This window comes from Chenopodium album, chromosome 21 (assembly GCF_948465745.1).
Source record: "Chenopodium album chromosome 21, dcCheAlbu1.1, whole genome shotgun sequence".
In the NCBI taxonomy this organism is placed as follows: Eukaryota; Viridiplantae; Streptophyta; class Magnoliopsida; order Caryophyllales; family Amaranthaceae; genus Chenopodium; species Chenopodium album.
Window position 1 is genome coordinate 33,523,704 of NC_137854.1, and position 24,766 is coordinate 33,548,469.

General features: G+C 34.1%; 3 protein-coding genes across 3 annotated transcripts; 2 read left to right on the top strand and 1 right to left on the bottom strand.

The window, feature by feature from the left end:
• The first annotated feature begins 2,077 nt into the window (after window positions 1-2,077).
• LOC145602119 (thioredoxin H-type 2-like) lies at window positions 2,078-3,642 on the top strand. Its single transcript, XM_081658280.1, has 3 exons — window positions 2,078-2,570; window positions 2,969-3,091; window positions 3,224-3,642. Exons 1-3 carry the CDS (start codon window positions 2,163-2,165, stop codon window positions 3,353-3,355), a joined length of 663 nt encoding a protein of 220 aa, XP_081514406.1. The 5' UTR covers window positions 2,078-2,162; the 3' UTR covers window positions 3,356-3,642.
• A 10,454-nt stretch (window positions 3,643-14,096) lies between these two features.
• Window positions 14,097-15,314, top strand: LOC145602937 (thioredoxin H1-like). Its single transcript, XM_081659079.1, has 3 exons — window positions 14,097-14,581; window positions 14,687-14,809; window positions 14,926-15,314. The coding sequence occupies exons 1-3, from the start codon at window positions 14,216-14,218 to the stop codon at window positions 15,058-15,060; spliced, it is 624 nt and encodes a 207-aa protein (XP_081515205.1). The 5' UTR covers window positions 14,097-14,215; the 3' UTR covers window positions 15,061-15,314.
• Window positions 15,315-23,175: 7,861 nt separating this feature from the next.
• On the bottom strand, window positions 23,176-24,011 carry LOC145600688 (uncharacterized). Its single transcript, XM_081656571.1, has 2 exons — window positions 23,243-24,011; window positions 23,176-23,201 (listed from the first exon to the last, which is right to left on the bottom strand). Exons 1-2 carry the CDS (start codon window positions 24,009-24,011, stop codon window positions 23,176-23,178), a joined length of 795 nt encoding a protein of 264 aa, XP_081512697.1.
• Window positions 24,012-24,766: the final 755 nt, after the last annotated feature.

The window sequence follows — 24,766 nt, forward strand, 5'->3', positions numbered from 1 at the left end:
TTTCTTTTTTTTTTCTACCATTTGTTGTTCCTTTGAAATTACTCATTTAAATAATTCGTTCAATTGATAGTTAATGAATTCTAACACTATTTTCTCTTCTCTCTAAAGCCCAATGCTCTGTCCTCTCTCCTCAACCCATTAAAACCCTCCCCCTGCTAACCCTAGGAACTCGTCGGAGTTCCGGCGCCGCGGCCGAACTCCGGCAAGCCTCCTCCTCCTTTTATCTTCTTCTTGTCCTTTCTTCTCCCCTTCCCCCTCCCCCCTCGAGCATCTTCTTTAGTTAACCTCCCGTCAACCCCTCGGCCTTCTGCTGTCGCCGGAGTTTGGCCGCGACTCCGGTAATCCGGCGAGCCTCCTCTCCTTGTTTTCTTCTTCTAGTCCTTCTTTCTCCCTTTCCCCCTCTTCTATTGGAAGTCTTTAATTCTCACACTACAAAAACCGAAGCCCTCACCTTCCAAAGTTTCTTTATTCTAGTTTGAAGGTGTTTGGGTGAGCTTTCCCTCTTAAAAAAGTTGCGAGAGCAGTAAGTTCGAACGCCGACTCCGCCCCTTCCCCACCTTAGCGTGCGTGGAAGGATATCGTTTTAAGGGTCTCCCGGTGAAACAAGGCCTAAGGACTAGGCCTAACGCCGCCGTCATTGGTCATCGGTAAATTTGACCGTGACGGAAACGGTAAAGTTAGGGTTAGGGTTTTGTGGGTCCTTGCGCTAGAGGGCTAGGCCTAACGCCGCCGTCAAGAGAAGTTCGTGACGGAAACGGTGAAGTTAGGGCTAGGGATCGAGGTCCCTTGTGTTCGTGGTCTCGGGTTTCTTGGTTCGAACGGTGCTCGCCGAAGGGTTTGTTCTCTTTCCTAAGTATGTTTTTTTATTGGTATTAATCAAGTTTACTTGTTTTAGTTTGTTTTATGGTAATTTTTAGCCTTCTTTGGTTGTTTTCCGGGCTATTGAGTTGTTTTGGCTATAGTATTTTGGATGGTTGTGTGCAGAGGGAGTTAAGATCCTTTATGAAGGATTGTGGTGTGGTTTTAGTGGTAAGAGAGTTTACAGGTTTGGTTGTTGGGGGTTTGAACAAGAAGTTGGCCTTGGCTAAGGTGAAGTGTGTGTTTTGTTGGAGTGGTATTGGTTTGGTCCCTTTCCCTTCGGTTGTAATGATTCTTTTGATCATTACTCTTGAAATTTGTTATCTGAAGCAGGCGCCCAAACTTTGTTTTGGGGTTTCTCGAGCCTCGACGTTGTCAAAGCTTTCTTGCCAACAAGGAATGTTATTGATTGGAAGGTCACTACTTCAAGTGACCCGTTTGAAGACCTTACTTGGTGATGAGTTGATCCCGCCAGGTAAGGATAAGCTAGCCATGGTCAAACAGTTTCGATCCTCTCCGTTGCTCTCCTTATGGTGTGTAGTATGTTTTTGCTCCTTGGTTTGTAAGGAGTACCTTATCTGCAACATGTCCGGCCATTTCAAGTTTATTTCTATTTTTAATTTCAACAGTTGTTGTAAAGGCTTAAGTGTTAAAAGCCATGCTTTAAGTTTTAGTTCTTATTCTGTATTTTGTAAACTCTGATTTTATAAATACATTTGCTATTGTCAAAAAAAAAAAAAAAAAAATTACTCATTTAACCTCATTCTTTTGTCTTTATTAAGTGAAGTATCAAAAGTACCCTTTAATTTGTCTTATTATTTAATTTGTTCTTCAGTGACTTATGCATATTAATATGGCTTTCCAGTATACTTTCAAGACTTTCTCTCTTCTTTTTTTCCAAGTAATTATCAATTTGATTTTTCCATATAATTTTAAGATTAGATTTATTTTCTCCTCCCATTTCTTAATTCATGTGTTGATTTTCAAATAAAAACTACTATATTTAAGGACAGATGAAATAACTTCTTATGAAATATAACTTCCTATAAAAATTTATTTCTTGTGGCTTTAGAATATATACTCGATTATCGTATCCAAAATTATAGAATAATCGTACATGCATGATGAACGCATAACACCAAAATCAATTTGTAGAGCCCCACCTATAATTCTATATAAACCCCTCATATTCCTACCTCAATACATCAACCAAAAACATTTCACAGACCATAGAATATAATTCCTTACTACAACTTCACATTGTTATTAGTGATATCACCAAAATATAGCTAGTGTAAGAAAAAATGGGAGCAAGATTGTCTACAATCCCAGAGAATAGATCATCTGTGGTTACAGCAACCGCAGTTCCGGCTCCATGCCCTCCGGCTTACAATAAACCGGCTGCTAATCGCGACCGCTACCGTTGGTCTAACACCTATACTGATAATAATAGGGCACCCGCTGCTCCTGTTTGTGCTACATTACCCCCTGCTTATTCCAACCCCTCTAAAAATAATAACAACTTTATGGCCCCTTCTTTTTCTGCCTCTAGGGTCCCATCTGTTGTTGTAAATGGAGGCGGCGATGTTGGTGGTGGCGGTGGTGATACTGGTGGTGTTGTCAAAGCCGCCGGTGCAAAGGAAGTCATAACCTTCCATTCCTCTACCAAGTGGAAGGAATACTTTGAAGCCTCCAAGCAGTCGAACAAGCTGGTAAAGTTTTTACCATAGTTGTCTTTGTTTTTTTTTTTTTTTTTTTTTTTTTTTTTGTTTTTTTGTGACAAGAGTAGCCAATGAAATAACGTTAAACTGGTTTTATGTTCCATATTTATTACACCATATACAATCAATTGAATTAATTTTACGCCACATTTTTGTGTAAATATTCCCGCTTGAAATGCATCAATATTGTTCAAATGTTAATTAAAAGGATATACGTAGTATATATGAGGGAAAAAAAAAAACGTAACAATTTTACTCTTTTAATTAGGTATCATCATTGTACTTTTTGTCCGTCATTTAATTTATTGAATATTGTTGTTTTCAGTATGTACTTTACTAAAATAAAACAAAGGAAGTATTAATTCATTTCTTGAGAAAATGTATTTCAGGTTGTGATATATTTCACTGCGACATGGTGTGGACCATGCCGTTACATGGAGCCAACCATCAAAGAGATAGCTGCTAAATACAATGATGTTGAGGTGGTCAAGATTGATGTGGATGAGTTATTTGTACGATCCTTTTTTCTAAACTAATCTTATTGTTACAACATATTATTCTTGCTAACATAGTTTTAAGGCATATATATACATGGTTCGCGTTATTATTGCTAACATATAAATTATATTTACGAATGAAAACAGAATGTATCGCGTGAGTATGGAGTACAAGCAATGCCAACATTCTTGCTCATGAAGAAGGGGAAGCAAATCGACAAGATTGTCGGAGCCAGGAAGGAAGATCTTCAGAATAAGGTTGAGAAGCACAGGGCTTAATTTGCAGTGCTTGGTTCATAGAGATATTAAGCTTAAGTAGTTTAAATTAGTGAAGCATCAATAAATGTTTGATCAATGAGCGAGCGTTTTCTTTACCATATACTATATATGTACGTATGTAGTAGTAATATTTGCTGGTATAGCATTATTGTAAACTTGAGGAGTTGAGGTTAAGGATTTTTTTTCTTTATTTCATTTCTCAATCATGCCATTTAATACGGTGGCTGCTATAGTAGTTAAGCATATGTAAAAACCTACTTTGTATTTTGTAATAGTACATTTATATATATGCATGTATTGAAGTTAACATTAAGACAACAAAGTATATTATGCAAAAATGTAAATGTTTATTTAATTTGTATAAGCACCATTATACATACTTTGTAAGCCTAGCCTAGCCTAGCCTTGCATGCATACATATGATGTATGGAATATGATGAAAAAAAATGACTTCCTTAATTAGCTTGGTAGTAGCTAGGGCAAGTAAGGTGGTATACATTTCAACTAGGATGAAGCGGCCGGTCCAACCTCCTTTTGAATTATTCTTTAAGTCTATAATAGAGTCATGCTTTGGTGAAGGGATTATAAAGAAGGGCAAGGGGTTAGTTTTAGTTCCTAACTATTAAGTATGACAAACATACTTCACCTCAAAGCGAGACAAGTAATAAAGTATTGTGATCGAAAAGAGCATAAGTAGAATCATTGCCGCACATAATGATTAGTGGTGATGAGGTTCAACATCAATGTTGAGGCAACGAACACAATTGTGTCAAAAGTTAGGTTTCAACATTGGTTGCACTAGTGGCAAACATGGTAGTGTCAAGGTAATCACAATCATGTAAGTCCTTTTATTCAATTACTGGCTCAGGTTGGATCTACACCATCGCGACCATGTGTAGATTGTATTGTGAGGCTCCTAAACTTCAAAATATAGTTTCTGGCATGAGCAATCTAGCAATTGTGGACACAATTGTGTTTCGGCCGTATCATTGCAACTAGTAGGCTTGCAAGCCTTTTCTCTTTATTCCCTAGCTTGCACCTTTTGCTTATCCGGCCTCTTTCTCTCCGTATGTAAAGGCTTGCATGTCTCTTGCTCTTTTCGCTTCTCTAATTGCAAATTGATTGAAAGAAAAAACAAGGAAGTACGTAAAGTTTATATCCATACATGTACTCTTCGAATAATGGGTTGCTATCGTTAACCTGAAAATTAGAAAGAATTAAGTCCTAAAATGACTCATGTAGTGTGTAGGGAAAGGGAAAAAAAAGGTTGCTCTTGCTACTTTGAATTGCTAGCTAGCTAGATGCTACGCGTGCATATTTAATGGTGTGTATATAAAGATTGAGCTAGATCCTCTCGTTGCAAGCTGCGATCTGTTGTTATTATGGGCCTTATGACCCTTGGTTTACGTCCATTTATGCAATGTTTGTGCATCTATATCTATACTTCTATACTTTATTTTTAGTATTTAAAAACACAAACCACAACTTTTTTAAATGACAAGTGGCATCATAAGTCATTCATTACCCCATATGCCCCATGTCATAAATATTTATATTTAAATCTTTATGCATTCTACAACTTGCAAATTTAATTAAGAAAGTGAACTGTTTCATTTCCACCATAACAAAATAATGTTCAATTAATTACTTAATTAGTACACAACTACACATTACATCTATTCAAAAAAAAAAAAAAAAACAAAAAAAACAAAAACAAAAAAACTACGCATTACATAAATATATATGAATTATAATAAAAATTGTCTTTTCATCTCATAGACTTGAAATATAATCTTAATTAATATTCCCTCCGTCCCTTAATACAATGCCTCTTTTGAGCATTTATTCCTCACTTAATAAAGAGAAAGAGGCATTGTATTAAGGGACGGAGAGAGTGTCATTTCATATCCCACAATCTTTATGTATATAAATATATATATAACTAAATTCCTTCATCTTCTTTCACAGTTCTATCCTCACCCTTTATTTGTTTTCCTTTTAAGTTATAGAAATAAAGCATACCTACATATGAACATAATTAACCCAAGTAACAACCCGTGCATTGAACGGGCCAAAAAGCTAGTTTAAATTTAATAACAAGGACCACAAAAGAAGTAACTCTTAGAAAAATGAAATAAAAATAAATACTAAGAAAGTTTATGCTTAACTTAGAATTGAATAACTTTGAACACATTATTTTTGTAATAACTTGGTAGGCTATATGAGTGCATTTATTTTACCCTTTTTTTTTTTGGTGAATACATTTATTTTATCCTTTAATGAGCATGCTACCTCCTTCATTTTGAAACTAAAATTCATTCAAAACATGGAAAAAGTGTTCGGCCCGGGCGTTGCTCCTGGTGTTATTTTGAGTATTTTATCATTTTTATTATTAAAGAGCTTGAAAGAGTTTTTTTATTGTCGAAAATTATAGTATTACAATAATAATAATAAATAATTTTTGCTTTTATTTCTAATATGTATTTATATATTGATGTGCATAGATAGAACAACATTACCTTATAGCTTGGATGGTAATAAGTTGGTCTTCATTCAATGAGTTCTTGTGTTCAAACCTTATTGTATGCATTTTTGGTTAACCATGACATGAAGTAAAAATATGCTAGAAGTACACATGGCATATTGAATGATGATGTGGCATTATGGTGGTGTAAGAATGAGATACACGTTGCAATTGACATTTTTAAGAACGCTTTTTAATATATAACTAGCCTTCTGGCCCGTGCAATGCACGGGTTATTCATATAAAATTGTATTGAGAGATAAGTGAGGAAATATCAGTAAATCATTATAGGTTATAATATGTAATCGGAAACATGATTAAAGAAATTAAAATTTTGGAACTTTAATTAAAAAAAAAAAAAAAAAAAAAAAAAAAAAAAAGAGGCTTAAATAGAAGGTGGAAGTGCTAAATTTAAAGAGAGGATAGGAAAAGGTTGAATAATTAAAGGGGAGAGAAGAAGATGAAGAGATGAAGTATAGGTTTAGTGAAAGAATTAAAAAAAAAATGGTGTAATAAATAATTAATAGTGTAAGATGACATGTGGCACTATGGTTAGAGAAGTGTAATAGAATGGATGGAGACATGTGTCTTTCTTAGTTTCTTGGTTATACTTTTTAAATACTAACTAAGTATAGATATAGATATAGATAATAATAATAATAATAATAATAATAATAATAATAATAATAATAATAATAATAATAAAGTATAGATAGATATAGACATAAATTGGCAATACTACAAATAGAGATGAAATCACATGTCAATGGAAAACAATATTATTCTAACTTTTGTTGTTGAATTTCAGTAGATTAAAGAAACACAATTCTAAATTTGAAAATGCACAAATAATAATAATCAGTGCTGTCAAATTTCAAACCGAAACCGTTTAACTGCCCGAAACTGACCGACCCAAATGAGAACCGAACCGATTAAAAACCGATTTTTTTGAAACCGAAAACCGACCCGAACCGTATTTTAGTAAACTTAAACCGAATCGACCCGAATAATGTTAAACCGTATAAGAACCGAACCCGTTAACAAACCGAACCAAATATAAACCGAACTGAAAGAAAACCGAACTGAAAAAGAACCGAACCGTATCTAACCTGAAACCGGTTCCAACCCGAAACCGTTTAAACTGGCAAAAAAACCGCTTACACTGAATCGTTAGCAAACTGTTACCCGTTTGCACCGAACCATTTAAAAACCGAACTGTTTGTAAACCGAACTGGTTAAAAACCGAACCGTTTATGAACCAAACCGCTTCTAAATCGAACCGTTTACAAACTTTTTTATATAATTAAATGGTTTTTTTTTTGACGGGAATATAATTAAATGGATTAAATATTAGAAATCTTAGAATATTTTTTTTAAAATAGCAAGGCAAATCATTCATTAAGGATAATCAGTGTTCACAAACAAGAGCAAAACAAGCAGGCTCAGGCCCTGCCTCAAACTATTAGCAACACTACTGCCTCTAGTCATGTATACATTTGAGGTGATGAAATCAAATGAACAAAAAGCTTGTAATATTAAGTACCAAGGCTTGGCTGAAGGCGTAATAAATAAAATTAATTCACGGAGACTATTAAGCATATGATTACATTGATTCTGTGAGTAATAATGAAATAAAGATGGGAGTGTGCTAGTGACATGAATATACTATTAGGCTATGTTTTAATTCAGATTCAACTATAATTTGTTTATTGAAAATATTCCACGATAAATACAATTGAGCATAGCCCTGATAATTTGGAAATTGCAGTATAATGGAACCAACAGAACTCACTTATTATCAACATTAATTTAGAAAGTTCAGTCTCCATGTCTTGCGAAAGATTTCTGATTATGAATGCCACCATTATTTCCAAAGAAAATCAGAAACATCCAAATTCAAACAATATATCATGGGATTGCTGAATATTGTAAATGTTTAGAGCTTATGACACAAATTCATTCAAAATTATATCAAGCTCAAGTTATCAGTAAAAACCTCTAGGCATTAAAACCAACAAACTACTGATCAAATCTGCATTCATAAAATAAGCTATGGTTCAGAATGGTGATCTGTGTGTGTTGTGGGAGAAAGAATCTAACCATTGATTTTTTTAATCTATGGTTGAGAGTGGTGATCCGTGTGTGTTGTGGGAGAAAGAATCTAGCCATTGATTTTTTTAATCTATGGTTGAGAGTGGTGATCCGTGTGTGTTTGTGTGTTATACATTCATCTACAAAAATATTATTCCCTCAATTCTTTAGTATTTTTTTGCCCCATTTGATCGGGATCAGTGCCCAAGACACGTATTAAAACATCTACTAGTATATCTTTATTTCCATACACGTAAAGATTATAAAAATGTTATATTAATAAAATGTATAAATAGATAAATTTAAAAAGATCACTAATGAGTCTATAACTTTGTACTAATACATACGAATAACGATGATACGAATATTTAACTGTGAGATGGTTAGATGCCATGTGTTAATAATGTGTATATATGATCGATTGAACTAATCAATATTACCTTGTTAATTAGTCATTAGTGTTTTCTTTCATTATACAAATCAAAGCACTTTGTAATATCTTCATAATTTCATGAAAATATATAATGATAAACGAGTCATAATTATCAGCCTTGTTGACTAATCAAGTATTGAATTACCAAATTGCAAATTTTCATTTCACAAGAACTCATCAAATCATGATTATGATACTATGCGTAGTATATAAATGATTAAATAAGAAGCATATAATAACCTAATTGTAAACACAATAATACATTAATACACTAACTCTTATAATCTACTTTGTAATAAACTAGTAAGATCAGTATGACTAAACTTGAAACAGAACATAATATGTATTTATAAAATCAATGAGAATTTGTTTATAATATGATGCCTAAATAGTAAATATGAAATGATTCGCGACTTTATATAAAACTTGTGAACGCAAAATGTTAGCAAGTAATAGCAAATTTCAAACCAAAACCATTTAACTGCCCGAATCCAAACAACTCGATAAACAATTATCTTTTGAAACCGAAAACCGACCCGAACCGTAATTTAGTAAACTTGAAATGGAACCGATATGAATAACGTTAAAGTGGTTAAACCATCGAAGAACCGAACCAATTATAAACTGAACCGAAAAAGAACCGAACCAGTTAAAAACTGAACTGAAAAAGAACCGAACCAGTTATAAACTGAACCAAAAAAGAACCGAACCAGTTATAAACTGAACCAAAAAAGAACCGAACTGTTTCTAACCCAAAACCGTTTCCAACCCGAAACTGTTTGAATCGGGATAAAAACCGTTTACACCGCACCGTTAACATACCGCAACCCGTCTGCACCAATCCGTTTACTACCCGGACTGTTTACAACCCGAACCGAATTAAAACTGCTTAAGAATCAACCGAAACCGAATCGAACCGATAACTATTTAAACCGAATCAAAACCGACCCGTGAGACAATTAAACCGATTACAAACCGACCCGATTGAATACCGAACCGATTTCAAACCGAACCGAAACCGAACTGTCAAACCGTTTTGACAGAGTTAATAATAATAATAAGACGACCTAATCATGTCTCATTTCTTAAAGATGCCATCCTTTTAATAAAAATTTCATCATGTCAAATCTCGCTTCTAAATAAGTTGAATTATTTTTTTCAAAAAATAACAGATTTATTACTAATCTTTGGTAATTTTCACTAATTACTATTACTATTACTAATATTTTATGATTTGTATAATCAAAATAAATTAACAAGTTTGTTCTTATTATTAGATTCCCCTTATGATAATTTTTTCAAATATCAACTTTTTAAAAATTTTACGTATATATATATAATCGAAGTTATTAATGGTCAAAGATGTTTATTGAAAATCGTGCAAATGCAAAGTGAGTCGAACTTTTATGAATGGAGGGACGAGGGACTATTAAATTTCAAAAATACATATTGACAACGGCGAACTTAGGGCTTGTTCTGATTTACTAACTGAGCTTAACTAAACTGAATATTTTATGAGGAGGAAATTAGGAATTGAACTGAACTGAACTTAAGCTAAAGAGAACATACCCTTAGTAAGTTAAAGGGGATTAATTCCTTAAACTTTGTATCAAAAAAAAAAAAAAAAAAAAAAAAAAAAAAAAAAAAAAAAAAAAAAAAATCCTCTAAGAAAACAACAAGAAAAAATAAAGTTTAAAGTGTATTATACTATTATTATGTAAGGGGGAAAAATAAAGGAGGAATAATAATCTAACATAATGTTTGCCGTTATGCTATTAGAGTGGTTGGTCTTTTCTATCGTGTAGGGGATATTTATAAGAATCTTAACCCCACGTCCCCAAAAAAAATAAAAAAATAAAAAAAAATTCATTTACAACACTTTCTTTTTCTTATACGAAGTCCAAGTACTATTTTTCAAAAAAAGAGAGGAATTACAACACTTTCTTTATCATAGAACAACAATACAGTCAATTCCCACTTTTAATAGTGACATCAATAAATTATTGGGTGTCAACAAATGGACAATTGGTAAAGGTCTAGTTTCATGTTCTCATAACCATAACTTTCCAAGTTGTGGGACTAAAAATATATTGTGTTTTGGAGATGAGAATTCTCTTATCTGGTATATCTCACCCTCAACCATTCTCTAATATAGGGAAGAAATTAAAATTTTAGCAACTTTGACAAATTATATGATCAATGACATATCACATGTCAACTACTAACAAGTAATAACACCTATTGATGTTTAATTGCACATTAGATTAGTGTCCGTACGATGCACGATAGTAATAATATTTTTTATCCTACAATTAATTTTATATAATATAAAAATGATGAGTCCATTCACGTGGAGCAAACAAAAGCAATGCATATATGAAAGATGAAATAATAAGGCAAAAATTATTAAAACTAAAATTGAAAAAAAAAATTTATTGACTAGTTATGTTGAAAACATTTCAAAATAGTACAGTATATATTATGTTACATTAATGATGCACGTTACTCCCAAAAAAACTGTACAGTGTAAATGTTATATGACTTTTTTTAACGAATTAATTAGCTTAAAAAAATTAAAAAAAATTAAAAAAAAATTAAAAAAAAAAAAAAAAAAAAAAAAAAACTATACAATAAAAAACTTAAAGCTGACATCATATACTGTATTAGCGGAAATTTTTTTAATGATATAGCTTGACATGTGTCCAAAATGATCGTTATAAGCATGTCCTATTTTAGTAATAGTTAATAGTTAATAGTTAAATGAACAAAGGTTATACGTTGGTAAATTATTATAGAAATTTATAACTAAAAACTAATTCAATTATAATTGGTTTATAAGATTTCAAATCAACACCATGAATAGAACCTTTTTTTTTGCATTGAACCCACTGTTGATTGTACAGCTATATGTATAATGGTTATTTAAATATTAATATTAACTCCGTTATTTTATATTCTCGATTATATTTCTAAATCATAGCTTATTCTTTTTTTATATATACTTTTTGGTGTTCGCGAGGGGCAAAGCCCCAAAAAATTTTTATAAAAAATAGTCTCAAAATCTTGTGTAAATATTTTAAGTAAATAGAGCACAAAACAAAAAGGAATACAATTATTATATATATTATTATAGTTATATTATTAAACAAATATTTCAAAAAAATTTGCTAAAATGAGAGGGGGGGAATGTGTAGGGAAAAGACAGCACCAAGAATGATACAATCTGGTGTTTGTTTTAGCAATATGTTATTGATATTGATTAGAAAACTTGTTTGGTAGATCATAAAAGTGAAAATGTGAGAAGTGTAACGTAGATCGTGAGAATTTCCAATTCCCATAAATTATGGGAATATAATTACAAGATTTCTCTTGGTAACTCAAAATTGCCATGATTTATAATACCCATATAACAACCAAACACAAAGTTTCTTATGTGGCTGGCCGCACCGTACAGCCAGCCACAATATAATTTTTTTTTATTATTATTTTTTAAATTCTTCTTATCTCTCTTCTATTTCTCTTCTTTCTCTCCCCAATTTTAATTTCTTCTTCTCCAGTTAGTCCACCCATATCACCCCCTTCACCAAGCTATCTCCTCTTTCTCTCTCCTCTTTCTCCCCAAAAAAAAGGGCAGCATACTTGCAAAACAAACCACCTGCAATTACAAAGGAAGAACGCATGTCCTCCACCAACCCGTCGTCGTACTCCGTGAGCTCCTCGTACTCCGTCATCAGAAAACAACTTAAAGGTTTTTAAAGCCAAAGTCGGCCATAAAAACTCTAGATCTAGAGTTTTCATGGTCGAATTTGGCCTTTTTGGCCATATTTGAAGTGAAATTCGAAGCCATTGTTAATTTTAATTAAAGGTATTTGTTCGATTTAATTTTTTTTGTTATCGATTTGGTTGTGCCCCTTTGGTTGGACCTATGTTTGTTTGTGGGTTTGGTGTATGGTGGTGGTGGCATGGCATATTGGGGGTGGGGCTAGTGGCATTTTGGGGGTGGTGGTGGGTCAAGGGTTACTAGGTTAGGGGTTACTAGATGGTTACTTAAGTGGGGCTACTCGAAGGAGTTACTAGGGGTTACTTGGGAGGTTATTTAAGTGGGGTTACTTGAGGGGAGACTAGAGGGGTTATTTGAGGGGATACTGGAGGGGTTACTTAAGTATGGTTACTTGAGGTGTTTACTAGAGAGGTTACTGACGTGATCGACATTTTGTTGCACCGTACGGCTGGCCGCACCAAAAACGCACTATACAACCTAGGAAATTTTGATGTGTGGGATTTTCATTCCCATAAAATATAAATGCCAATAAGAAATTTATTCCTTTGTCAACCAAACCTTCCTCAAGCCTTCTAGTAATGTATGGTTGGTGCACCATGTGCATGGTGCACCCGATTAAACATAAAAAGGCGGAAAGAAAATTAGGTGTTTCATAAAGAACATTTAGTTGTTTGAAAAAGAACATGTTTGTTTTTAACAAAGAACATGCATTACTAAAGAACATAAAGACATTACAAAAAGAACATGATAAAAACTTTATTAAAATTTCATGAAAAATTATACATTAACGAAAAACTCTTTACCAAAAATTCATTCCCCCAAAAATAGTTTTCTCTCTCTCCAAAAATTCAACTTTCCATAATAATTTGGTTTTCTCTCTCTAAAATTATTTTCAACTAAAAATAATATAAGGTTTCATTTTCAAAATAATAACATATATACATATATATATTTTTTAAAAAAAAAATAAAATAAAATAACAAAAGTTAAAGAACTCATTACCTTAAAGTTTAATTTCGTTTTTAATGTCAAAAATTGTTGTAAAGGCTTAATTGTTAAAAGCCATGCTTTAAGTTTTATTTCTTGCTCTGTATTTGTAAACTCTGATTTTATAAATACATTTGCTCTTGTCAAAAAAAAAAAATAATAAATAAATAAATAAAAAATAAAGAACATATGAGCCAAATTAAAAGAACATATTTTGCATTATTGAAATCCAAAAAACATGTTTAATCAATATATGTTAAAGAACATAGAGTATAGAAGAACAAATATAGGTATATTCTTTGTCAAACACAAACATGTTCTTTTTCAAACACTAGTATGCATGTTCTTTTTTAAACACTAGTATGTTCTTTTTTTTACCCATATTCTTTAAAATATGTCTAATGTTCTTTCCGGATACACCATGCGCATGGTGCACCCGGGTGCACTATAATATTTTCATCCTTCTAGTAGTTTGTATCCTTCTTCATTCCTTCTACGCAGTAGTTTTTTGACCTAACCACAAACGTAAATGATAGCCTAGGATTAATTGATATTGATTTATCATAACTCATAAGTAAGGTTGGCCATTTTTCTACAAAATTTTAACAAATAATCATTCCTCCCCAATATGAAAATCCAGGCCAATTCACTCATTCTAAATTCCTAATTAAAGGATGAATACATTTACATAGATCATATGGAACATATTAGATGTCACGAGTTTTCTAACTTTTGTTCCTGTCAATTAATATGAAGTATTCCCGTCTTTTACACGAGGGAATCAACTTAAACGCGCAACAAGCACAACTGGAACAACATCAAGTTTAAGAACAAGTAACATTTATATAGAATAAGAATATTAATAAAGCAAAAAAGTCAAAAAGGTATGCTATATGCTGTAAAATTTCAGCTATAAAAACCCAATCTTCACAACATTTTACCCAAATTGAACCAAAATATAGAGCACTCTATTATACATTACTAGTACTTATAATTGTCTTTTTATTGATCAACAATTAAAAGACTAAAAAAACAGAACTAGAAATGTATTCATTTGGAGAAAGCAGAGGATCTGTTAGAACTGCAGTTGCATCTCCTGTTTCATTTTCTGCTGCTGATAACAATCGGCATTCTGCGAATCACTGGTCTAATAACTTCGCAGAATTCAGGAACACACCTGATCATTATGCTCCTTATGCTGCAGTTCCTTCAGCTAGTTATAGTGTGTCCTCTAACAACAGATTTGTTCAGTCCTCTTTTCCTGCTACCAATAATTCATCTGTTGCTACCGGTTCTGGATCTGGTTTTGCTTTACGTTCAAAAGCCACTACGTCGAAGGAGATTATTTCTTTCCACTCATCCACCAAATGGAGGGAATATTTTCAAGCTGCTAAACAGTCCAACAAGCTGGTTAGTAAATATTCGTAATTGAATTAACAATGTGACAACTATAATTAATTTGGACAATAACTATTTTGTGTATGCAATACTAAGTTTTTGTTTCATTGTTTGAAGGTTGTGATATACTTCACGGCTAAATGGTGTGGACCTTGCCGGTCCATGGAGCCGACGATCAAAGAATTCGCTGCTAAGTACAACAATGTCGAGTTGGTCAAGATTGACGTGGATGAATTATTTGTAAGACCCTTAGACCCCCTTTTGGTGCTTAATCTTGCAAACATAAAAAGACATGTATTCTTTATTTATTTGTACACCTTGCTGACTTATTAAAATTTTTGGATGAATGTAAACAGAATGTGTCGTGTGAGTATGGAATACAAACAATGCCAACATTCTTGTTCATGAAGAATGGAAAAGAGATCGACAAGGTCGCTGGTGCAAAGACCGAAGATCTTCAGACGAAAATTGAGAAACACAGAGCAAATTGATACCTAGAGTAGTTCTATAACTACCTGTTACGAAGTATAAAAAATTGATTATCATTCGAATGATGAGTTAGGTTGGATTAATTCGAAAGCTAGGCTAGCGTATTATTTTTCAAGTATTCATTTTAGGGATTCTTTATCGATTACTTTCTAGAGTTGTACGACCTTATATTCGATTTTAAATTAGGAACATTTTTCTTTCAATTTCCCACATTTGGGACTGCTGTATTGGCCTCATATTTAAATGAAGAATTGCATTTTTAAATAACAAAGTGTTCATTCATGTGTATTTTTGAGTTATAACAGCTAGGCTGCAAAAGAATGAAAAAAAAAAAAAAAAAAAAACATGATATAATGTCATCCAAACCATAGAGGATACTAGTACACCAAATTAGCTAACAGATAAATATGTACACTTTTTAACTATGTATAACATGAAATATTTGAAAGACAATTGGTGCAATTTAAACGTGAATATGGCTGTTCAAAATGAACACTAGCATAAATTATACTTCTGTTCCTTATTTTTTGCCCCATTTGACTTTATACAATCTCTAAGACTTGTTTTAAAGAACAAACTATTCTAACAAATACACACATAACAACATTTAATCTTATGTACATTTATTGTATGTGTCAAAATGAGACATTTATTGTAAAACGAGAGTTGATTATTTATTAACACAAACAAGAGAATGTGTGTTGGTGTTCGACATAAGATATGACAATGAGAATCCTGTCTTTGCTTCATTGAATCATTTAGTAGATGATAATATGACAATTATACGAAGTATTTGTATAAAGGAAGTCCAAAAGACTAAACCCAGCTCAAAGCCCACAATATTACAAATCAAGCCATGACACTAAATGACGGAAAATAATCCTTCCCTGCCCCATCAATTGCAAGACTCCGTATACTTTCATCCATTTGTTTTTAGTCGATATGTTTAATTTTGGGAACTACTTGTATTTCCATAGTTATTTGGACTTTTTCACTTCTTTTTTAATTTATTGGAAAAAAAAGTAGTATAAGACCCTTTTAAAATCATCTTAATAATTAATTTTCAAATATCAAATTTATAATTTTGAGTTTACATACTCCTTTCGTTTCTGAGTAATTGACACAATCAAGCATGCACACATATTAGTGTACTAGTTTGAATATAGATTTATATGATTAATTATTAGTAAAAAATATATATATAAAAAAGTAGATATTATGAAATTTTATTTTAATACCTATTAACGATGTATTTCATGATGAAATTTGCTTTTTATATGTTAATAAAAATTGATTGTCAAATTAATATAGAAATAGTAAAAAAGTCAAATGTGTCATTATTTAGGAACGGATGGAGTAATTCATTAATTTGTTTGTATTTCTAATGTACTTAAAATAAAACAGAGGAAGTAATAGAGTTGATCATGGTTTTGTGGGTCGACAAGCACTTTAAATGAAATAAAGTGAGTCATTTAGGCAAGTCATGGTAGGTTGAAACTATTTTCTGGCGAGCTATGGGAGTAAAGGCTAAATAAATTCCCAAGAGGAACATATTGCTAGTAAGATACTATCCAGCTTCAGTATCCTATTTTTGTTAGGGAGAGACTAATAGCTAAAACCACATGAAACACTGATGTAAACAAAATATGATCTTCAGTCTCGATTCTCCAACAATTTAACCAACGGCCCTGTTCTTTTGAGCTTCTGGGCAGAGCAAAGCAAAGCAAAGCAGATTTCAGCAGAGCAGAGCAGAGCAGATTGAAGCACAGCAGAGCAGATTGAAGCACAGCAGGGCAGAGCAGAGCAGATTGAAGCAGCTATTTTTAAGTACTATTTTTAAGCAGAGCAGAGCAGGGCAGGGCAGAGCAGAGCAGAGCAGATTTCAGCAGAGCAGAGCAGATTTCAGCAGAGCAAAGCAGAGCAGAGCAAAGCAGCTCTAAAGAACGGGGCCTAAATTGATTAGCATGCACTATCTGTCCTGCATCAGTGACCACTAATTCGTTTTTCATCACATATAATATATTAATCTCAAAATAAGCCTAGATGATTACCCCAATAGCCAAAAATTGAACCACAATTTCTAGTCACCAACTCATTAAATACATTCGAATATATTTCCCCCTAGAAATTTAATGTAGATTTGACTTATGTATAACCATATTGTAGCACAACCGTACACAAAAATACAATGATTTGATTCATCCATTGTCTTTAGAATCTACACAAATTGTTAGCAAGATGTTGTCTAACATTACAACTGCAAAGTCAACTTCACTACTTGAATTTTATCCAACCAAAAACAGCTTGATTATAATACTCAAAAAATTAAGTGTTGCAAAATTGAATTTGACAAGCTACATATACAGTGTTCAAGATCAAGAGCATTTCTTCTTTATGATCTTATTTATTCCTTTTAGTTTTTTCTTCTTTTTCGTTCGTTCTTTTATACTGGCTTTTTACCTTTGAATTCTTTTTTATGTTACCCTGTCTTTTCAGACAGCTTATGTTGGTAACCGTCAATTGTTGATAGTAACATGAAAGCATTTACAGGTATATGAATATGCTTAAAGTCATATATTCATGTTGAGCTAGCATAGAATTTCATCTCTTTTTTCACTTCTTCTCCTTTAATTTGTTGGTGATGAAGAACCCGAAAGCGTGTGCCCAATACACAACTAAGAAGATTTATGTCTCGGTGTTACATACTTCCTTCGTTTCTTTTTAGTTGACACGTTTCTTTAGTCACGTTTGCCAATGCACTTATTCAATCCTTTGTAATTATCGATAAGCAAAAATTATGAAAAGTTGATATTTTGAAAGTGTATAACGTGACAAATTTAACAAGCTAAGATCCCACAAGACTATATTTTTCATTACGTATAAAGCACAAAACACAGTCAAAGGGAGGTGTGTGTGAATATTGCTAAAGTCAAAACGTGTCAACTAAATAAAAACGAAGGTAGTATATATGTTGTAAAAAGCTGCCTTAGGCCTTTTTTTATACTTCAGTTTTTAACAAGATTTTTCATTTGATATTTGATTTTTACGGGAGTATCGGAAACAAAAAGGAAATACTCCCTCCACTTTCCATTTTTGACCATTTTTTTGATACTTCCTCCATTTCCTTATTTGGAAATCTTTTACAGTATTTAATTCAATTCTCTCAACTAGAGACCTAACATAACTAGCTACAATTAAGGGCTAAGTATAAGACTAAGGATATGTTCACATTTACTAAACTGAACTGAACTGAACTGATTGGAGATGAATTGAACTGATTGGAGCTGAGCTTAACTGAATTGAACTGAGCTGAAATGAATATTTTATGGGAGAATAAAATTAGGAACTGAACTGAAGTGAATTGAACTTCTGATTGGAGCTGCACTGAACTGAACTGATTGGAGCTGAACTGAACTGAAATTAAGTAAATGTGAACAGGCCCTAAATATACACCTAACAAATATAACAACTATATAAATTAGAACATATCACAATATATTCTAATATTCACCTATCCCACTATCTCCATATTTTATTACTTTCACCATATTCTCTTAAAACTCCGCACATAAAGAATTAGAGCAAGTATTTGAAAATGGAGGGAGTACATAATCATGTTAGTTGAATCCCCACCCTATAAAAGCGAGGGAGCACAAATTAGAATTGCTCAAAGGTTGGAATACTTATGAACAGTGCCAAGGCGAAATTACCCCTATATTTTAGCCTAGAAATTCCTTATCTACAGTGGTCGAACTATTTTACCCTCTAATTAATTTACATGTGCACATGGGTGGTCTCTCTCCTCTTTACTTTTCAGTCTCTCTCCTCATTTTTCTTTTTCCCTGATTTACTCTCAGCCTCTAAATTTTCTTGTTTGATTCCATTGAAGCATACTCCCCGTTCTCTCTCTTCCTACTCTCTTTCTCTTTCCTCTTCTATTTTCCTACCACTTTCAGTCTTCCATTGAAGCTTACTCCGATTTTTCCTTTGAAGCGACGATTTTTTCGAATTATCAGAATTGAAGGAGGAGGTTGATGGGTCTTCTCGGATTGTTGGTGGGTGTGGCCGGAATTGTCTCAAAGAGTGTTGCATACAAGGTATTCGATGAAATTCCTCTTTGAATTCTTGTTATTAATTTATATATGGTCTTTTTTTTGTGAAAATGTTTGATTGTAATTATTATGAATGCATGTTGTGCTATTGGTATTTGATAAATTGTTTATAATCGGGTTTTTGTCCTGAAATTTTTGGGAATTTATGAATGCATGTTGTGCTATTGGTATTTGATGGATTGATCTTCTGAGCACTTTGGTCCCAATTTCTTCACTTTCCCCTCTCACTCTCTCTGTTAAGTTCCCATGAAAATTAGGAGAAAACGGCTTGATGTGCCTTTACCATTAAACGCATATATATAGGCTTACAACATTAACCTAACTTGCCAAAACTCCTAACAAGATATATACAAAGATATTCACAAAATATATCTAACTTAACTTAATTATATCCTAACACTCCCCCTCAAGTTGGAGCATGTAAATCACGAACGCCCAACTTGTTAAGAAGAAAACTAAACTGTCGCTTCCCAAGTGCCTTTGTCAAAATATCTGCTAACTGATGACCTGTAGGAACATATGCAGTAGCTAGATTACCATTCACCAACTCATCACGAACAAAGTGACAATCTACCTCTATATGCTTAGTTCGATCATGAAAAACAGGATTTTTAGCAATATGAAGAGCAGATTGACTATCACAATACAACTTCATAGGCTTGGAATGCAAAATACCAAGAGAAGACAACAAAGATTTCAACCACTTTAATTCACAAGTAGTAACTGCCATGGCACGATACTCAGCTTCTGTAGAAGAACGAGATACTGTCGGTTGTTTTTTAGTCTTCCATGAGACAGGAGAACGACCAAGAAAACCCATATAACCAGACAAAGAACGACGAGTCATAGGACATGCTGCCCAATCACTATCACAAAAAGCCGTCAAACACATGTCCTTCATAGGACGTAACAATATACCCTGACCAGGACTACCTTTAATATAGCGTAGTACTCTAATTGCAGCATCCCAATGTTGCACCTGTGGGTTACTCAAAAACTGTGCAAGAGTATGAACAGAGTAACTCAACTCTGGACGAGTTACCGATAAATAAACAAGTCGTCCAACTAAGCGACGATACTGATCAGGTTGAGAGAATGGCTCCCCCTCGGCATATGCCAGACGATGGTTCTGCTCCATAGGAGTATCAATAGGCTTACAACCTAACATTCCTGCTTCAGATAACACATCCAAAGCATATTTACGCTGAGACAAGAATATACCTTCCGGACCACGGGCAACTTCAATACCCAAAAAATACTTCAACACACCAAGGTCTTTCATATGAAAGCAAGTACTCAAATATTTTTTAAAACGAATTATTGCATCATGAGACGAACCAGCAATAATTAAATCATCAACATACACAAGAACATGAAGGGAGACCGTACCCTGAATATAACTGAACAAAGAATAATCTGCATATGATTGCTTGAAACCATAGGATTTCAAAGCATTAGACAATTTAGAAAACCACTGTCGAGGAGCTTGTTTTAAACCATATAGAGACTTACGCAGCCTACAAACTTTCCCTGGAGTAGGACAAGTATAACCCGGAGGTAACTGCATATATACTTCCTCCTCCAAATCTCCATGAAGAAAGGCATTATGAACATCCATTTGATGTAACTCCCAATTCAAAGAAGAAGCGACAGAGAGAAAAAGTCTAACAGTCCCCATTTTTGCCACAGGGGCAAAAGTCTCATTATAATCAACACCTGCAACCTGTCGATTTCCATACACAACAAGACGACCTTTAAGTCGCTCTACTTCACCTGTAGAAGTATATTTAATTTTATACACCCAACCACTACCAATAGCCTTCTTACCTGGAGGTAAGTCCTCCAATGTCCACGTGCCATTTCGTTCAAGAGCATCAATTTCTTCTTTCATCGCCTTACGCCACCCTTCATGTTTCACAGCTTCCTTAAAAGAGAAAGGTTCTTTACCCTTTGTAACTGCTGTCAGAAAACACTTATGTCTCATAGAAAAATTGTTATAATCAACATAACAAGCTATATCAAATTGTTTACCTGAAGAACGTGATTGAGAAGCGGGAGCAGTAATTGTTGATGGAGTGGGGTCTATTGCTTGGAGAACAACCGTATTAGTTACATAACCACGGAGCTTTGTTGAGGGTATTTTTGTACGATGACCACGACCCAATACTTCACCATTACCTGTAAGTCCACCATCTGCCACATCACTACTCGTACTCCCCCTTAATTCAAGAAGATCAGAGGCAATATTAATTACCACTAATTACATTATGGTCAAAAGCAACACCATCACTAGTAGCATTAGTTGATGACGAGGCATGCACATGCAAATTATCTACACCATTATCACGCACAATAGTATCATGCATATTCAAATCATTATCCAACTCTTCATCATCCCACACAGTAACTTGATGATTAAAGTAATTATTCCATTGAACTCTCTCTGACTCATCAATAGACTCAATAAATGGAAATGTATCCTCAACAAATTTCACATCACGACTAATTATAAACTCATTAGTTTCCAAATCATAAAAACGCCAACCCTTTTTTTCGAAAGGATAACCAACAAAAATACATCTCCTAGATTTCGAGTCAAACTTGTCTTTACCACGAGAATTATTCACAACATAACTCAAACACCCAAAAACACGTACTTCATCATAAGAGGGGGGTTTCCAAAACAAACATTCATGAGGAGTTTTTCCACCTAAAATAGGAGTCGGAGTCAAATTAATAAGATGAACGGCAGCCAAAACACATTCTCCCCAAAAATACTTAGGCAATTTAGCCTGAAAACGTAAAGCACGAGCCACATTCAAAATATGTTTATGTTTCCTTTCAACACGACCATTTTGTTGAGCGGTATCGACACATGAGGTTTGATGTATTATTCCTTTTTTTTCAAAAAATGGTCTTAAACACAAAAACTCTTGCCCATTGTCACTTCGTAATACTTTAATCTTTTTATTAAATTGGGTTTTGATTAAAGCATAAAAATCACGAATTAATTTCCCTACTTCATGTTTACCAACCATCAAATAAATCCAAGTAGCACGGGAGTAGTCATCAACAATAGTGAGAAAATATCTAGCATTACAACTAGAAGAAATTCTATTCGGACCCCAAATATCACAATGTATCAAATCAAACAAACTAAATGCTTTATTAATACTTAAAGGAAAAGAGTTTCGGGGTTGTTTACCCATAAAACAAATATGACAATCTAGCATATCACATTTTTTATTCGTACTACTACTATTGACCACTACCCCTGGTAAAGATGATACTACTTTTATTGAGGGATGACCTAAACGCCTATGCCATAACATACTTGCATCTGGAACTCCCACAGAGTTTGCTTGAAAACTACGAGCACGAACCGGCCGGAAGAGATAGACCCCATTATACTGCACCCCCGCTCCAATCAGGTTCTTCAAAGTGCGGTCCTGAATAGTACATAGCTTGTTAGTGAAAAGAACAATGTATTTTTGCTTTTCTAATAATTGAGACACAGACAATAAGTTACAATGTAATTCGGGAACAAATAAAACATCTTCTAATATTAAACCGTCACTTAATTTAATTTTTCCTTCTTTAGTGGCCGTAGTACTCTTTTCATTAGGCAAACCAACCGGAGATGAAATATCACACAAATCATAAAACAATTTTAAATCACCCGACATATGATTTGACGCTCCGGTATCAATTATCCACTCATTAGAATTATACATACCATGAGACTTTTGGTCAGTTGAAGTGGAAGTGGATTGTCCACTCTTAATTGCATTTAGGAATTGAGCCCACTGTGCATCAGTGAGTGTAGGAGCAGACCCACGATCTTCCTCATTCACTTCTTGAGTATTTGAATGTCGAGAGCCATTAACATTCCCAGCAAAGCCACGACCACTAGAACCTTGCGAACGACCACCTTTACTTGACCCACGACCACCACGCTGACCACCACGCCCTCCAGAGTTGAAGGATTCGGGCCAACCATTTAAATCAAAACACTTCTCCTTCACATGACCCTTTTTGCCACAATGATCACATACACGTGCCTCACCATTACTTGACCAAGTAGTCCGTCCTTGAGCCGAACCCGACGCAGCAAACCCAACAACATTATCCGTTCGATTATTATCATGAGAGTCCGAGACAGTTTGCTTGCGTTCATCCGATACGACTTTTGCATATGCCACATTAAGGGAAGGCACGGGATCCATCATAAGAAGGGTAGACACCACACTACCAAATTTTTTCGAGTCCAAACCGATACAAAATTGATGAAGCAATTCACTTTCAGCAATCTTAGCATACTCTTTAGCCGCAGTACAGGTACACTTGGGTAACTTACAATAGCTAGCCAATTCATCTTGCAGCTTTCTCAATTCACCAAAATACACGGCCACCGGCCTACCACGTTGCTTGCAATCAACAATTTGAGCCTTTAACTCAAGAATACGAGGGCCATTGCCAAGAGAGTATCTATGACGTAGATCATCCCACAACAATTTGACATGGTCCAGGAAACGAACAGTAGAACGCACAGATACATCCAAGGTATTAACAATCCAAGCAACAAGCATAGAATTAACAATTCCCCATTGATCATAATCGGGAGACTTAGCATCCGGCGCCTCTATAGTCCCATCAATGAAGTCGAGCTTGTTCTTTGCACGAAGATTATTGCACAAGGATCGTGACCACTCCTCATAATTATCTCCTTTCAACAGTATTGGGCTAATAACCGCACCAGTGCCTTCACTAGGATGCAAATAATATGCAGAAAAAGGTTCATAACGAGGACCCTTAGGGGGCGGAACTTCACCACCGGTCATCACAACACAAAGAACAAACAGAAACTAATTCAGCGGAAGCACGAACCAAAAATCAAGAACGCGAACTAGGAAAACGAATTAAGAACAGAAAATAGGGTTTGTGTTTGGGAAGAACTGGGAAAAGAAAAAAAAAACGTAAAAAGAATTCTCTAATTTAGAGGGCTCTTGATACCATGTTAAGTTCACATGAAAATTAGGAGAAAACAGCTTGATGTGCCTTTACCATTAAACGCATATATATAGGCTTACAACATTAACCTAACTTGCCAAAACTCCTAACAAGATATATACAAAGATATTCACAAAATATATCTAACTTAACTTAATTATATCCTAACACTCTCTCTTATTTCATGTTCTCTCTCTACGGATTTCTTAGAGCTCGGAATTGGCGCCGTCAAAGAAGACGTTGTGCTGAAAGTGGGTTCGCCGGAGAAACGGGGCGAGGACGGAGGAGAGAGATTGGTGTGCGGCTGAATCAGGGAGTCTGAGCTTGACTTCGACCTCCATTGTTAAGGGGAAGAGAGGCTGATTCATTGGGGTTTGGATGAAGATCGATCGAAGTGTTGCAGAAGAGTAGTGGTGGTGGTGGTTGTTGCGGCGGCGGAGGAGGTGATGTCGGAGGTGGAAGAAGGTGTGGTGAATCGGTCTATGTTTACTTATAGTTTTGATTTGATAGTTTGGAAGGAAATTCATTTTGGGTTTCTTTTTACATTGATATAATACTTGAAGTTACACTACTGTTTTCAATGTCA

Excerpts from the sequence above, each read along its gene's own strand:
- LOC145600688 (XM_081656571.1), bottom strand. The coding sequence starts at position 24,011 with ATGACCGGTGGTGAAGTTCCGCCCCCTAAGGGTCCTCGTTATGAACCT. Across the intron at positions 23,202-23,242 it reads AGGACGGACTACTTGGTCAA|GGTCATGTGAAGGAGAAGTG; the intron begins GTAATGGTGAGG and ends TGTGGCAAAAAG.
- LOC145602937 (XM_081659079.1), top strand. The coding sequence starts at position 14,216 with ATGTATTCATTTGGAGAAAGCAGAGGATCTGTTAGAACTGCAGTTGCA. Across the intron at positions 14,582-14,686 it reads CTAAACAGTCCAACAAGCTG|GTTGTGATATACTTCACGGC; the intron begins GTTAGTAAATAT and ends CATTGTTTGAAG. Across the intron at positions 14,810-14,925 it reads TTGACGTGGATGAATTATTT|AATGTGTCGTGTGAGTATGG; the intron begins GTAAGACCCTTA and ends GAATGTAAACAG.
- LOC145602119 (XM_081658280.1), top strand. The coding sequence starts at position 2,163 with ATGGGAGCAAGATTGTCTACAATCCCAGAGAATAGATCATCTGTGGTT. Across the intron at positions 2,571-2,968 it reads CCAAGCAGTCGAACAAGCTG|GTTGTGATATATTTCACTGC; the intron begins GTAAAGTTTTTA and ends AATGTATTTCAG. Across the intron at positions 3,092-3,223 it reads TTGATGTGGATGAGTTATTT|AATGTATCGCGTGAGTATGG; the intron begins GTACGATCCTTT and ends GAATGAAAACAG.